The sequence below is a fragment of the Schistocerca gregaria genome, chromosome 4 (genome assembly GCF_023897955.1).
Source record: "Schistocerca gregaria isolate iqSchGreg1 chromosome 4, iqSchGreg1.2, whole genome shotgun sequence".
Classification (NCBI taxonomy): Eukaryota; Metazoa; Arthropoda; class Insecta; order Orthoptera; family Acrididae; genus Schistocerca; species Schistocerca gregaria.
The window spans coordinates 721,769,279-721,785,422 of NC_064923.1; the positions used below are offsets into that span (position 1 = coordinate 721,769,279).

General features: G+C 38.0%; 1 protein-coding gene across 1 annotated transcript in view; it reads left to right on the plus strand.

Moving 5' to 3' along the window:
* LOC126267067 (zinc finger HIT domain-containing protein 2-like) overlaps window positions 1-16,144 on the plus strand; it is a 45,402-nt gene that overhangs the window by 19,874 nt on the left and 9,384 nt on the right. The window contains exon 3 of the mRNA XM_049971916.1: window positions 1,053-1,224. Coding sequence (XP_049827873.1) covers window positions 1,053-1,224 — 172 coding nt within the window. The remainder of the gene's footprint in view (window positions 1-1,052; window positions 1,225-16,144) is intronic.

The window sequence follows — 16,144 nt, forward strand, 5'->3', positions numbered from 1 at the left end:
TGTTGATTGTGAAAATTTACAATTTGATTACGTTGGAATGAAGCCTCGTCCGTAAAGAGAACATTTGCACTGAAATGAGGATTGACACATTGTTCGATGAACCATTCGCAGTAGTGTACCTGTGGAGGCCAATCAGCTGCTGATAGTGCCTGCACACGCTGCACATGGTACGGAAACAACTGGTTCTCCCGTAGCACTCTCCATACAGTGACGTGGTCAACATTACCTTGTACAGCAGCAACTTCTCTGACGCTGACATTAGGGTTATCGTCAACTGCACGAAGAATTGCCTCGTCCATTGCTGGTGTCCTCGTCGTTCTAGGTCTTCCCCACTCTCGAGTCATAGGCTGGAATGTACCATGCTCCCTAAGATGCCGAGCAATTGCTTTGAACTTCTTCCTGTCGGGACACCTTCGTTCTGGAAATCTGTCTCGATACAAACATACTGTGCCACAGCTATAGCCCTGTGCTAATCCATACATCAAATGGGCATCTGCCAGCTCCGCATTTGTAAACATTGCACTGACTGCAAAACCACGTTCGTGATGAACACTAACCTGTTGATGCAACATACTGATGTGATTGATGCTAGTACTGTAGAGCAATAAGTCGCATGTCAACACAAGCACCGATGTCAACATTACCTTCCTTCATTTGGGCCAACTGGCAGTGAATCGAGGAAGTGCAGTACATACTGACGAAACTAAAATGAGCTCTAACATGGAAATTAAGCGTTTCCGGACACATGTCCACATAACATCTTTTCTTTATTTGTGTGTGAGGAATTTTTCCTGAAAGTTTGGCCGTACCTTTTTGTAACATCCTGTATATGTAAGTAGGCATATAATTAGAGTTACTTGTAAGTGTGTGTATTTGTGTGCAAATGCATTTACGTAAATGTAAAACTTCCACTGATGTAGCCAACTGCATGGAAACTTGCTGGTGGGCTAATAAACTTTATTTTTGATATACATCCTATACATAACAGCTAATTTACTTTATTGAGTGAGGCTATGCATTTCTCATCATCTGTTCTGGGTGTGTGTGTACAGACTCGGATGATGAACATGATCTCAGTGAACGACTTGAAGGTGTGGACTTAGATGATGCTGATTCTGTGTGGAAGAGTCTCACAGATTACGAGCGACAAGAATTTGAAGCTCTTGTAAGAGAAGGTGATATTACAGATGTCTTGCCACTCTGGGAACCTTGGTGGACTTACAGGTAAGTCTTTTACAGTTGGGAAAAATGGTAACCTCTGTGTATAAAAGAAATTCTTAAGTCTCTAATGTAAAATCTTGAGTAAAGTCAAATACCTGTGATATAGAAGAGGTGATGAGTAGTGACTAGTCACATATAAAATGTAGTTTAACACTGTACCTCAGAGAGAGAGAGAGAGAGAGAGAGAGAGAGAGAGAGAGAGAGAGAGAGAGAGAGAGAGAGAGAGAGAGAGAGAGATATGTGGGGTTTTCTGTCTGTCCTGTTGAGCGCTTTAGAAAAGGTGACAGGTGATATGACCCAGGTAGTTTGGGTTGCAAAACAGCTATTGAAATCAGCCCGTTTGTATTGAGTAGTAAGCTGTGACTGGGTATGCCACATTGTTCCTGACCACAGTTCTGTAGTGGAAATTCATGAGAGTAGGCAGATGGTTAGTGTGTCACGGTCATACTTGTATAAAATGTATGCAATTATTACAGAAGTTGATATATGATATGGCGGTTATGGAATCACCAGAATGGGGGAGGCCACCACATAGAACCGGGTGAAACAGATAGGAGAGATAATCTTGACATTATGAAATGAGGTTAGTGTGTCTAGGCTCATGGTCTGAACCAGGAATATATTATCAGTTAATCTGAACCAGATGACAGGTTTATGATTTTGTGTGGCTAGGAAGGTGAGGATGCCCTGCAGTTACCTATGCTTGTACCATGGATCAGATTATACAGTTCATTATCTAATGTTTCGTTGATCATATTTACAATAAACATTGTCAGCTGAATTAATGAAGATTCATTCTGGGTGGTTATTTTGAGGAAGAGATAGCTGATATCCTTCCCATCTTTGCCCTATCTGAGCTCGTGCTTCATCTCTAATGACCTTATAGTTGATTGGACATTAAGCCATTATTTTCATTTCTTTTCCCAGTGGAACTGCTTCATTAAAAACACAGAATAAAATGTAATTAGTACAATGAAAGACACAAAATGGGACTAGAAATAGTGGGACATAGTGATTTCTCTCCACAAATGGAGTCCAGTGATAAACTAGTCTTCAATTGTAGATCAGTGGCTTTAAGAGAATTCAATATGAAAAGAGAGACACATAAAGCTAAAATATTACTAACTCATTGTTAAAAATTTACGCATGTGTATATGGAGGGTTCAAGTCAGAAACTGGGGTAAAGGGTTGCGCCAGCTAGGGAATTTTCGTCTACAGTACATGGATTGGCATTTCATCAGTTTTGCATAGCTAATGGAGAGATAGTTTCAAATAGAGATGAAAATAGAGGTGATGGATTTTGAGTTGAGTACCATTCCAGTCAGGGTGTTCACTGCAGGCGACACACAGGTTGTGTTGAGAAACTTGTGAGAAGTGGGCGACTAGTCATCAACACGTTGAAGGTTAGCATCATTAATATTGTGATGCTGCATGGGAGAGGAGAGGAGCAAATAAGCTTTGAGGAGTTTAGAAATTTGGGACTTAGTGAAGTCAAATGGAAGGGAAGAAGAAGGAGGAAAATAAGGAAAGGATACACACTTTCTTGGCGTGGCAGACAAGAAGCCAAAAATGGAATGATTATAATAGAAACACCATCCTTAGAAGAATATGTGGAAGCTGTAGAATATACAAATGGCAGGATGATGATGATACGGATGAGCACAAGTAGTGGGGCGAAGGACTTCATCCAAGTAAGTGAACATGGACAGGAAATAAAGTGGAGACCATCGAGAAATTCCTAAAAAAAATTAAAGACTGAAATTACAGATGTGGAAACGATAGTGACGAATGGCTTAAGTGCCTATTTGGGGAAGGAAAGACAAGGGAAAACGAGGAAGGAGAGAAATTGGTCAATTTTTCTGAAAAACGGGGTTTGATTGAGGGCAGTGCGTGATTCAGGCAGAAAAACAACCAGAAGTTAACAGGGTATGGGTGGGAAGAGAGAAGCACAAAGATGCTCATTGACTACTTCCTGGCGGAAAATCAAAATCGTAGACAGCTGATAGATGTAACTGTACTACTGGGAGAAGCTTTAGATGGAGACCATCAGGTAATGGTGCAAAGATGAGGATGGGGAAAATAGAAGGAATAAAAGCAGGAAGGCAGTAGAAAATAAAAGTGTGGAAACTAAAATATAGGAAGGTACAAGAAAAGTTCAATGTTAATTAAGTTTAAAGTAAGAACCACTGAATGTGGGAGATGAGTGTGGTAAGTTCAAAGATGTATTTGTAAGCTCTGTGGAGAACAGTAGTGGCAGAATGTCTGGAGGGCAAGGAGACACGTTGATAGAATGAGTAGGTGAAGGAATCAATAAAAAAAGGGGAAAGCATGGTATAAATGGAACAGAGGTAGAAAGGAAGAAAGAAAAATGAAATACCAGGAAAGTAAAAAGAAGTGTAAGAAAGTGGTAGTGGAAGAAAAGAGGAAAAGCTGGGAGAAATTCACATGCAAATTGGAAAAGTATGTTACTAGATGAACAGCTAATAATGCAACTGGAGGTGATAAAGAAAAGATGGAAAGAGTACTTTGACAAACTACTAAATGTGAGAAACAGTAGAGAATTGGGATAGAAGTATGGCAGGGAGACCTGGGGCTGGAAGAAGAGAAAAAATATGATATTACAGTGTTAGAAGTAGAACTGGCACTGAGAAGAGTAAAAACGGGAAAGCACCTGGGATAGATGAAGTGGGTGCAGAGATGATAAAGGCAGCTGTACCTACCAGACTACAATGGTTACGAAGACTGCAAATATGCATATGGACTCAGAAATGTGTGCCTGAAGAATGTGGAATGGGAATAATAATTCCAGTGTTCAAGAATGGAGACAGAAAAGTATGTGATAATTACCGAGGGATCGCACTCATAGCACAAGCAGCAGAAATAATGGAGAGGGTAGTGGAAAAAAGATAGGTGGAAAAAGTTGAAAAGTGGGTAGTAGAGAAGCAGTGTCTCTTTCAACAAAGATAAACAGTGGATCCAAGCTTTGGTACGAGACAGTTGATGGAAAGGCGTAGGGAGTATGGAAAAGACCTGGTGATAACATTTTCTGACCTGGTGAAGGCATACCACTATGTCTCAAGAGAAAAGGTATGGGGAACCTCGAGTTGGAAAACAAATGATTGAAATTCTTGAATCAATGTATGATAAAAGCTTCAGCTGTACCCAGATGCAAGTTCGGAGAACTAATTAGTTTAGGAATGTTATGGGGTTGAGACAAGGAAGTACGGTGTCACCATTATTGTGTATATTGAGGATGGATGAAATCATAAGAGGGACAAATGAAGCACACAGAGGAAGGGAGATGAAGTTATTGCTATTTGTTGATGTCATTGTGGTGTGGAGAACCAACAGCAAGGAAGTACAAGAGCAAATAGACATCCTAAAGGAAAAACAATAAAGAAACTGTGAATGAAATACAGTGTGGAGAAAAGCAAGGTGGTGGTAACCACTGGAGAGAAAAAAGGCAAGGGGTGAATTAATATTTAAGGACAGGATATTGAAATTGTGGATGGCATTAAATATCCAAGAAATGTGATAATGAAGAATGCAAGAATGGCGGCAGAAGTTATCAAGAAGGTTACAGAAGAGCAATCCATTTTGCCAATGTGTGAGGGGCTTAGTCTGGTGAAGGGAGATGCCAATGAAGTGTAAGGAATACCTGTACAAGACATCGGAGACCTGAACAGTGACAAGAAGAGAGGACAGTAGAAACAAAGCATGTGAAATGAAACACCTAAAAAATGTGTTATGGAATACAAGGCAAGACAGAGTGAGAAATGAAGATGTTATGGATGAAATTTGAGTAGAAAAGTTGAATGAGAGAATTGAGAACAACAGGTTATAATGGTTTGGATGTGCCAAGAGAATGGAAGAATACCAAAATGAATGACAGAGGCTAAGTTGGATTGACTCAATAAAGACAAGTTTAAGAAGAAGACTGGTGGAAGATAGGGGAAAGTGGACAAGTATCATAACTGTCCCAACCCAGCCTGATGCTGGATAAAGGGAAAACAAAGACAGCATATTTTGAGTCACAAAACTGAAACCATTCAATATTTTATGCAGATTATTTGTGACTGCATTTGGCATAAAATATTGCCTTAAATTGCTGCTCCCACAACTGTCATATTTCTTCTACTTTTTGGAATGAAAGTTGTGGTGAGAGGTTAATCTGTAGTGTGTATCTTAATGTATACATTAAGTTGGAAGATATTAGTTTGGTTGCTCATTGGCAGAGCCAAAGAATGTGATCTTATAATAAAGAGCTTGGTCATAGTTACTGATTTTGTGAGAAAAACTCTGCTACAGTTAATGATGCCAGGAGAAGCAGCTCAGCTACAGAGTCTGTCTGTAACAGACAATCAGCCACGGTTAACAGAACATGTGAAATATTGATTTTGACTACATATCATGTGCTCACACTATTGTTTTTATTGTTATGGCAAAACTCGTATGACTATTTGCAATTACAGTTTCTGTTCTTTTGGTCATATTCATGTCAGGATTTGTCACAATTACTTCAACTGTTTGATATGAAATACATTTTCTGGTTGTTGCTCTTTCGTTGAATAGGTGCAACCAGCATTTGATGCACTTTGTGGCATTCCTGTCATACCCCGTGACAACCTTTACCAATGTCACTCCGTAAAACATGTAAGTAATAGCATAACCTCTATCCTGTGATGATGTCAGAAAATCTGTTGTGACAGATTTTAAGACTGAGCATAGCACAGGTAAATGAAAGCAGGAGAAATATTTTTTATTAAGTATATAAAAGGTGCTAATCTTTAACAGTAATGAGAAGTGAGTATTACAATATTATATAACCAGAGTCAGTTACGAAAGGCTATTTTTCTCAAAATTGAAACTGAAGTTACATTAATAACCATTTTACAAGTTTATGGGTTAACACATACAGGCAGAAGTGATATGCATAGATCAGCAATATGTGTGAAAGGGAGGAATGTTGCATTATGAGAGACTGGAATACTGTACTGGAGAAGGGAAATGAAAGCTGGATTATCAAGGCATGTCGCCTATGGAGGGCAGAAAAAAGAAATCGGTTACAGACCATAAATTTTCTGCAAAAATTGTCACGAATACTGTTATTAACTCTAGCACCACTAAGCTTGGATCTGTCATATAGATGTCTAAGGGGGGGGCAAAAATTGCCCTCAAGTTCTTTTAACTTTGTTTGTTTGTTTTGTTTTCATTATTTAATGAACTAGGAATTTATTTACTAGGTTTGCAACACACTTTCCATAGTTATCAGGAACATTATAACATATACAAAAGCAATAAATAAAGTAATGTATATGAGAAATATTATTATATTTTTATCATGAAACTAACACTTTCACATACATCAGACTTATATAAAGAAATCATATGAGAACATACAATAGCAAACCACTAATAAGAAAACAGAAAATCAAAGTCAGAAATTACAATTGAGTTTTTCTTTCCTACTCACTTTCAATATCACAACCTTTGCATATGACTGTCTTTGCAGAATGAGTGGAACACAGAAACACCTGCAACAAACTGTAGGCACTTTCGTCATCTTGTCTTTTTCCTCCTTAGAGTTTTTACTCTTCGGACAGATGTGACATCTTCCTCTTGAATAAAATTCAATAGATTGAACAGTTGCAGTAATGCTGGGTAGTGTTTTCCATAGGAACACTTTTCATTGCAGAGATGATAGGCTTTTGTAAACCCATGATATTCTTTGCTCTCTCTTCCACAGTTGGCCTAAAGAGTAGTTGACTTGGTTCTAGCAGATACAGCCTTCTTACATTATAATTCTTCTTATTCCAGTTTGGGTTGTTTATCATGAAACTTGTTACAGCATTGATACAGGAAGTATCTACCAAGGTGGAAAAAGAGAGATAATGGCCACTTGTCATTACTCGTTTACTGAATGATGTCACATCATTTGATCAATGCTGCCTATGTCCCCTTGGGTTTCATTGCAGTAGGAATTGATGTTTGTCTTTTTTTTTTTTTTTCTGTGTCAACTCGTCCACCTTGTTATCATTGTGTTATGTGGAAAAAAGTAGGTTCTTAGTAGGCTTCAGTTTGGAGATGTATGAAACCAAGATATCTGGTGTGTTGCCTGTTTTCGGATCTGTGAATAAGAACTTAGAGGAATATAGCTCTCGACCCTGCGTTTTCTTTAGCTGTTCTGGTATGTGTTTTCTGTTATTCTTCAATGTTCCCACCAAAGTTAACTTGTCATCATTGTAAAGCTCCTCGTCTAGGCCTATGGATGTATAATAACGATCTGGTGTTATATTTCTTCCACTTCCTGACAGCAGATTCATTAGGCATTTAACAACTGTCTTTGCACTCTGTTCCTTGGCAGGTCTTTCATCCATCCCTGTGTAGACCTCCATTCTTAGAACATACCAGGTGTGTGCATCTGATAACATCCTAATCATTGTGACATACTTCCCAGGCTTGTCTTTCACAAAGACCTTAAAGGGACATATTCCTCGCAATAGGAAGAGCATTTCATCGATCGTTAGATATGCACTTGGTATGTAGTATTTCACAAACATTTCGTCAATTTTGTCGAAAACTTCATGAAGGGGGCAAAACTTATCCTGCTTTCGTCTTGTGGTTCTTGTTTCTTTATCATCAAATTTAATCAGGGACAGAAGTTCTCCACATTGAATACGACTCATTGTAGTTATGCAGATATTCTTTCCCAGTACTTTCCCCCATAAGTCCTCAAGAGGCAGTCTAGCATCATTATTTGTGCCCATGAGTATCAAAATACAAATGAAGGCATACATTTCTTCTATGGTTGTAAGTTTATCACGAGCTTCTTGGTTTGCATAGTCCATGATAATCTTAATTATTTTGGGAGTTATAAACTTTTTGAAAGATTCTGACACACTAGAGGTCAAGCCTTCATGAGTCAAACCTTCACGAAAATTCACTATATTTTGTACTGAACTGCATACTTGCCTTGGAGGTGCAGTAATATATTCCCTACCTGCTGTAAAAGTGATGCTGGAAGCAGCTGCATGCTGTTCATCAGGGGATGAACTCCATGAACTTGACTCATTTTCAATTGCTGTGTCACTATCGTATGTCACAACTGTATCATCTTCTTCTGGATCACTTTCATCACTTTCACTTGTGTCATTTATTATAGCTTTCGCCCCTTCATCTGTGAGAAACCTCTGATAATGACGAGACATTTTATTAGAACTCCGAGTAATGCACAACTGCTTAAACAACGAAGGAGATTTATTTCAAAACAACAATGGCAACACAATACAACAGTGACAACAGTAAGAAACTGCATTTTGGGAAAAAACTGCCCACACTTAAGTTAAATATAATAGGCAGATTTAAATAATTACAAAAATTATAAAACCATTGCAGCACATACTATAGATATTTTTCTACAATTACTAAAATTCTTGCTTATTCACTCCAACAACTAGATATATTACACAAATAAAAGAAATGCTGCAGGCAAGTTTTGCCCCCCCCCCCTCCCCCTCCCCCACCCCTCCACAGTGGTGCTAGTGCTAATAAAGAAAATACAGACTAAACATGTAATAATAATCTAAGCTGTGGCATGATCACGCCACACTTCCAGAGATGTCCACATTCAGATATGGAATCAGATTATAATCTACTAGTCATTTGGAGGTATATTTAATGTAAAAGACTAAATAGAAAACGTGGCACAGAGAGGTAGGGGCACTTATCAGTTAAATGTGCTGTGGTGAAAGTTTTAAGTTCTCAAAGACTGCAAGCAGTAGATTGAGCAACAGCATAAAATGATACTCAGCATGAGAGTTCACCAAAGATGAGAAGATCTGTAGTCATTGAAATAATTACTGATACTAGAGGGAGGGAGGGAGAGAGAGAGAGAGAGAGAGAGAGAGAGAGAGAGAGAGATCTTAAAAATCACAAGTAGGATAACAAATAAGTGAATAAAATATGAAACAAATAAACCACTTAAATGTACAAGATGAGATAGGAAGTCAGTGCTGCAAGTTATTGTATAACGAAGTCAACATTGTGAACGAAATAGGAAAAGGCTATTCAAAAAGAAAAGAGAGGAGAAGAGATGACTGTGAGTAAAAAGATATTTTTAAAGAGTGAGAAACTTTGATAGTGATATGATAAATAAGGGCAAAAAGTCTTTATTAATGAAAGAAGCAGCAATAAAATTGATAAAAATATGCTCTATTCCAATGTACCAGCTTTATGCTCTATTCCAATGTACCAGCTTTTCAGCATGGATTTGTAAGGTTGCTTGTGTGGATTTTACCTTGGTAATAGTGCAGCTTCTCTTTCTTGTCTGGCTTCCTGTTATAATTTGATTTAGATAGTTTTTAAATAATGAACCTGATCTTTGATTTCCATACTCATATTTTTGGAGGAGGTAGTATGGACCAAAAGAAGAAAAAAGTCCAGTAAATATGTGCTGTAAATGCATACCTTAAGAGCTACTTCTAAAAGTTACTTATCCTACAATCTTAGCAACAACAGTACTGTTACATTTCCAGACCAGCGTCCCTTACCTCAAATTAATACATTTAAGCTTCTCCATCATCCATGAAAGGTCATTGGGATCGTCCTGTATAATCACTGCTTGTAGTACTATTCAATTTGTATTATTGACTAAACTTAGTAACTGCACGTTTTGATGACTGATAGTGACACAGAGATGTTTATCACGTGGTTATAGGGTGCAGGCTGACATTAGTACTGATTATATATTCATGCAAACACATGTCTGATCCACAAAAAAACTTACATTTCAACAGTGAACCACAGCATGTCTGTATACACTTTAACTTGAAACCAACCACAAGATGTTAATGTAAAAAATGATATCCTCCAACTGACTGAATTATTTTCCTACACAGTAACTTATAGACACACATAAGAACAAAAATCCAAATTTGGTGTTACACATTAATTATTAACATAAAAGAGAGCAAAATCTAAAGAAACAAAATTATAATGAGCATGTCTTTCTAATTATGACATGTATTACCAGAAAAAGTGCTAAAATGTGGGTATTATTGTAGGTAAATTATTTCTACTTCCATAGATATTCACAGAGCCCAGCAAGTTATATGCAGTATTTCTTGATTTCTGAGAAACATTTGACTTGGCACCACATCTCTGCTTATAATCAAAAGTATGATCATATGGTTTATCAAGCAAAACTTTTGACTGGAGTGAGTATTTTTTGGTTGGGGAGGACACAGCAGGTTATTTTGGATGGAGAATCTTTGTTAGATGTAGAAGTGCTCCAGGGAAGTGTGTTGGGACATTTGTTGTTCACATTGTACATTAATGACCTTGTGAACAATATTAACAGTAACCTCGGACTTTTTACATATGATGCAGATATCTATAATCAAGAACTGTCTGAAAGAAGCTGCATAAGTATTCAGTCACATCTTGATAAGATTTGAAAGTGCTGCAAAGATTGGCAACTTGCTTTAAATTTTCAGAAATGTAAAATTGTGCACTTCACAAAACAAACAAAAAAAGCATTGTATACTATGACTATAATATCAGTGAGTCACAGTTGGAACAGACCAGCTCATACAAATACATGAGTCTTACACTTAACAGGGATATGAAATGGAATAATCACATAGGCTCAGTCATGTAAAGCAGGTGGTATACCTCTGTTTCTTGGGAGAATAGTGGGAAGATGCAGCCAGTCTACAAAGGAGATTGCTTAAAAATCAGTCATGCAGCACATTCTAGAATATTGCTCAAGTGTGTTGCCCCCTTACCAAATAGACTAACAGGGAATACTGAACATATACAGAAAAGGTCAGCATGGATGATCACAAATTTGTTTGTCCTGAAACCATCCCGAGAAAGTCTTGTTAGAAAGTTTCATGAACTGGCATTAAATGATGACTCTAAGAATATCTACAACTACATGATGAATCTGTGGTTCACAGTTAAGTGCCTGGCAGAGGGTTCATCAAACCATCTTCAAGCTCTTTCTCAACCGTTCCACTCTCAAATGGTGCACAGAAAAAATGAGCACTTAAATCTTCCTGTGTGAGGTCTGATTTCTCTTATTTTATCACAATGATCATTTCTCCGTGTGTAAGTGGATGCCATAAGAATATTTATGCGATCAGAGGAGAAAGTTGGTGATTGAAATTTCATGAGAAGATCCTGTTGCAACAAAAAATGCTATTTTTTAATAACTGCCACTCCAATTCATACCTCATGTTTGTGGCACTCTCTGCCCTGTTTCAACACTAATACAAAAATGAGCTACCCTTCTTTGAACTTTTTCAGTGTCTTCCATCAATCGTATCTGATGCGGATCCCACAACGCATAGCAGTACCCTGAAAGAGGACATAAGTGTTGTGTAAGCAGTCTCTTTAGTAGACCTGTTGCACTTTCTAAGTGTTCTGCCAACAAATCACAGTCTTTGGTTTGCTTTACACACAACATAAAGTGATTTTTCCTATTTAAGTTATTCGTAATTGTAATCTGTAAGTTCTTAATTGAATTTACAGCCTTTATGGTTATCGTGTAACAGAAATTTAGTGGATTTCTTTTAGTACTCATGCAGACAGCTTCACACTTTTCATCATTTAGAGTTAATTGCAGTTTCTACATCATACAGATATCTTGTCTAAATCCTTTTGCAACTGGTTTTGATCATCTGATGACTTTACAATATGGTAAATGACAGCATCATGGCTGCTCAGATTGTCTCCTATGTCATTTTTATGGATCAGGAACAGCAGAGGGCTTATAACACTTCCAAGGGGAATACTGTATATTACTTTTGTTTTTCTCAAAGACTTTCCATCAAATACTCCAAACTGTGACCTTTCTGACAGGAACTCATAAATCCAGTTGCACAATTGAGGCCATGTTCCGTACTCATGCAATTTGATTAGAAGATGTTTCTGAGTAATGGGTTCAAAATCTAAAAATATGGACTCAATTTGACATCCCCCATCAATAGCACTCATTACTTCATGAGAATAAAGAGCTGCTTCTGTCTCACAAGAATATTTTCTGAGTCTGTGCTGACTGTTTGTCAATAAATTGTTATCTTTGAGATAATTCATAATGTGTGAACACAGTATACATTCAAAACCATACTGCAAATCAGTGTTAGTCATGTGGTTCTGTAATTCAGTGGATTACTCCTATTTCCTTCTTTGGGCATTGGTATGACTTGTGAAGCTTTCCAATCTTTAGGTACAAAACTTTCGATGAGCAAGCAGTTGTATATTATTGCTAAGTATTGAGCTGTTGTATCGGCATACTTTGAAAGGCACCTGACTGGTGTACAGTGCACACTGGAGGCCTTGTCTTTATTAAATGATTTAAGCAGCTTCACTATGGTGAGGATATCTGTTGCTAAGTTACTCATGTTGTCAGTTAATTTACACTCTAATTTTGGAATATTTGCTTCATATTCTTTGGTAAAGGAGTTTTGGAAAACTGTATTTAGTTACTCTGCTTTAGTGGCACTTGACATCAGTGACATCACCATTTTTATCATGTGGGGAAGATATTGGTTGTGTCTTCTGCTGGTATGCTTTACATGTGTTCAGAGGCTTTTGGCCTGGGGATAATGCAATGAGACACAGAAGCTCGGCGAGTCACCATCCGCAGGTCTATCTGTATGGTGATGTGCATAGGTATCACCCACTGATGTCAGCAGAAGTGACAGGTAATGTGCACTGCAGCCGATTGTGTCAGCCACGTCCAGACTGCTTGCCCACTTCAAACCATTAGACTACAGCATAGGTATTCAAACCATCGCCTGCAGCATGATCAACATCGAAGACGTGTGCCCGCACTGGTTTGCGGTCAGAAATGAGGTGGTCCACAAGGACTGGAGTGCAATGCCAAGTTAGCAAGGCAGCTACCAGTCTGGACTCGAACACATAGCCCACAGGTGTGGGGGTGTCCTCAGGAGGTAGTCATCCAGTAGGTGACTCGGCAGTGAGAAGATGACATGCAGCTAGTGTACACTCTTTTGTTCAGGTGAATGCCGGCAACTTCCAAAGTGTAAGTCCATATTTGGTTAGTGGCTGCAGCACCGTGTACTGTAAACAGACTTCATCTCAAAGTTAGAGGTTGGTGCTAGCAGCATAGGTCAGCATCACCTACACACCTGGATGAGAACCTTTGGGGACAGTCAGAGAGTGGGAGGGTCTGATTCAGGTATCTGATTATGCAAACCAGACCAGCTAGTGCTTTCCTCTTGTCTGTGCTTTAGCCAGGAAACCGTAACAAGTTACAACAGTCACTTGCCACCGTGAAGCAATAGTGACTTCACTTGGCATGCTTTTCTTGGCCGGTCAGCTTTCCCAGGTGCTCTGTTGTGGCTGGAAGGTGGTTCAGCTTCGCTTTTCAGTGGTTGTGGTGGGCATATTTTGTAGCATTGGTGTACTTATGTATCCTCATATTCGGAGTATCTCTTTTTACTTCACAGTACACAGTCAGCATAATGACCTCACCCACTATGGCGTTGTTTTTCTGCATTGGGTTTTTACTTCACAGTCACCATAGTAATGGCGCGTCACCCACTATGATGTCGTTTTGCTGCATTGGTACCAGGCAGTTCAGTTCTCCAGACAAGGCATGGCACAACACATCATTACTCTGCATAATTCATATGCCTTGTTACTTCAGATACTCAATTATATCTTGTTGCTTTATGTACTTTACTATTTCAGAAGCTACTTCAGTACATCATTTACTTCATCATTGAACTTCAAATTGCTGCTTTGCTTTGCTCACAAAAATGACTGCACAGCAACAAAAAAGAATATTACTGATAAACCTCACATTTCTTTACATAACTGACAAAATAGAATGTAACCCAACCATTATTTCACTGTAAACAATATATTTTTCTTCACTCTTGCCTGAAGGGCATGTTACTCAAAATACATTTTCATATAGGCAACTGAAATTACTGCTGCTTTTGAGGGTTCTCTTTTTTTGATGTGATCTTCTTACTCATTTTGGATGGACCCCACCTTTTCCTGTGAGATCACTACTAGTACATAGTAAGAGGGACTGGTAGGTTCATAGATAGGGTTTATTATTCCAGTCTATTGATAGTAACTTTGTACAACTAGCTAATAACAAGAACAAACTCTCCTTATGGTTCTGAGTCGCATTTAGTTGTGTGTTATACATATGTCTCCCCAATTACCAAGTCCCATGATCGTGGAACTTCTCCATGGATGGAGGTCCATGGCACACTGCCCTGCTCTGCAGACTCTGAGCCCCTGCCCACTCTTAACACCACGTGCAGCTGTCTAGTGCCCCAACAATATCTCCCACATAAAACCACCACACCAATCCAAACATAAGATAATTTCGTTTTGCCTATAACTATTATTACTTAAATGTGGTATTTCGCAGTTCAAATCTCAGCCTTACATAGATTTCTGTGAACACACACACACACACACACACACACACACACAATGTCGCAGTCTCAATTCAGTAGTAAGGATGCATATCACCAAGTCTCATTTACCACCAAGCACATATGCGAATCCTTACATGCTGTGCAAATTCCTTGTCACTTTTTCATATTTACCGTTTTCTTTGATTTGCTAATAATACTTTCAGACAACTTTGTACACTCAAAATTATGTTCAATTTCCCCATATTATATTTTGTTAAATTTCTCATTCTTTCATATTGTGACTTACCTCATATTTTACCATACTTTTTGGCTGAAAGGGACTCATTATTTCATTATTATTGGACGCAAAGACGAAATAAAATAAAACATTTTTCACAACATTTAACTGACATAACATTTAAAAATTTTTTACTTCTATCTGTTGAAAACTTTCATTGCTTATCAACACACAAAAATTACATTTACATTCTAGTACTTATTCTGATTGAAAATATTATTACAGTACATTCTCTTATGATCAGCTGATGAATAGTAGAAGAAGAGAGTGAACTAAAAAAGGAAGAATGACTTCACCCAGCTCGGAAGGCACTATTTACCAAGTAGTTTATTCACTACAGATCAGCAAACCTCATACTATTCATTTGCTCAAAATTCATCAGTCCGTGCTCCCCAACCTAGTTTTAAAGCAATAAGTGAACTCTACATTTATTAATAATCTACATCTAAGTGTAATACGAACACATAGAAGTCTTCGAATATTTCCGATTTCACAAATACCATTCCATTAAACATCACATATGCCTTCTGTACAGTCAGAAATTCTGAATACATTTACTGCTGGTAATTTCATCACCATCACATAATACTACTTCAATGTTTTCATTCCCTAATGGCTTACATTTTCTCAGCTTTACTTGCATCAGTCCTAACTATTTGCCTTTCTATTTATAGAATAAAAATCCACTTCAGTTGCTAGTAATTTTGTTAATTTAGGCTACAACCAGTTTTGAAATGTAAAGCTTCATCGGTCAGGGGTGAGCATATGATTGTGGGAATATAAATGTGTGGCAGTCAGGCCCATTTCAAACAAACACAGGGGAGCATGGCACCAGCAACTATGGCAACTGTCTGGACAGCATGACAATCAACTGGATGTATCCCGCCAATATGATTCAAATTTTTGCATTATTCTGAACTTTGTCACTCATTTTGGGAATAGCTAATGTACGCTTAACAAAAAATCAAACACTTTTGCTTTATACTTTTCTCTGTGTTGGTTGTTGATACAATGTATTTTCTCCTCCTGGCAAGCTTATTTTTGACATCAAATCATCTCTCTGTTAGTTGCTGCTCTCTAAATATGGTGATGATCTCCTTGTCTTGCTGTTGGCTGGAGCTCCTTACAATATGGTGGCTTTCCTTTGGTTGGTAAATTCCTTCTGCTTGTCAGTTGAAAATCTTTGTATAGCTTATCTGTGAGGCATCAAATTTACACT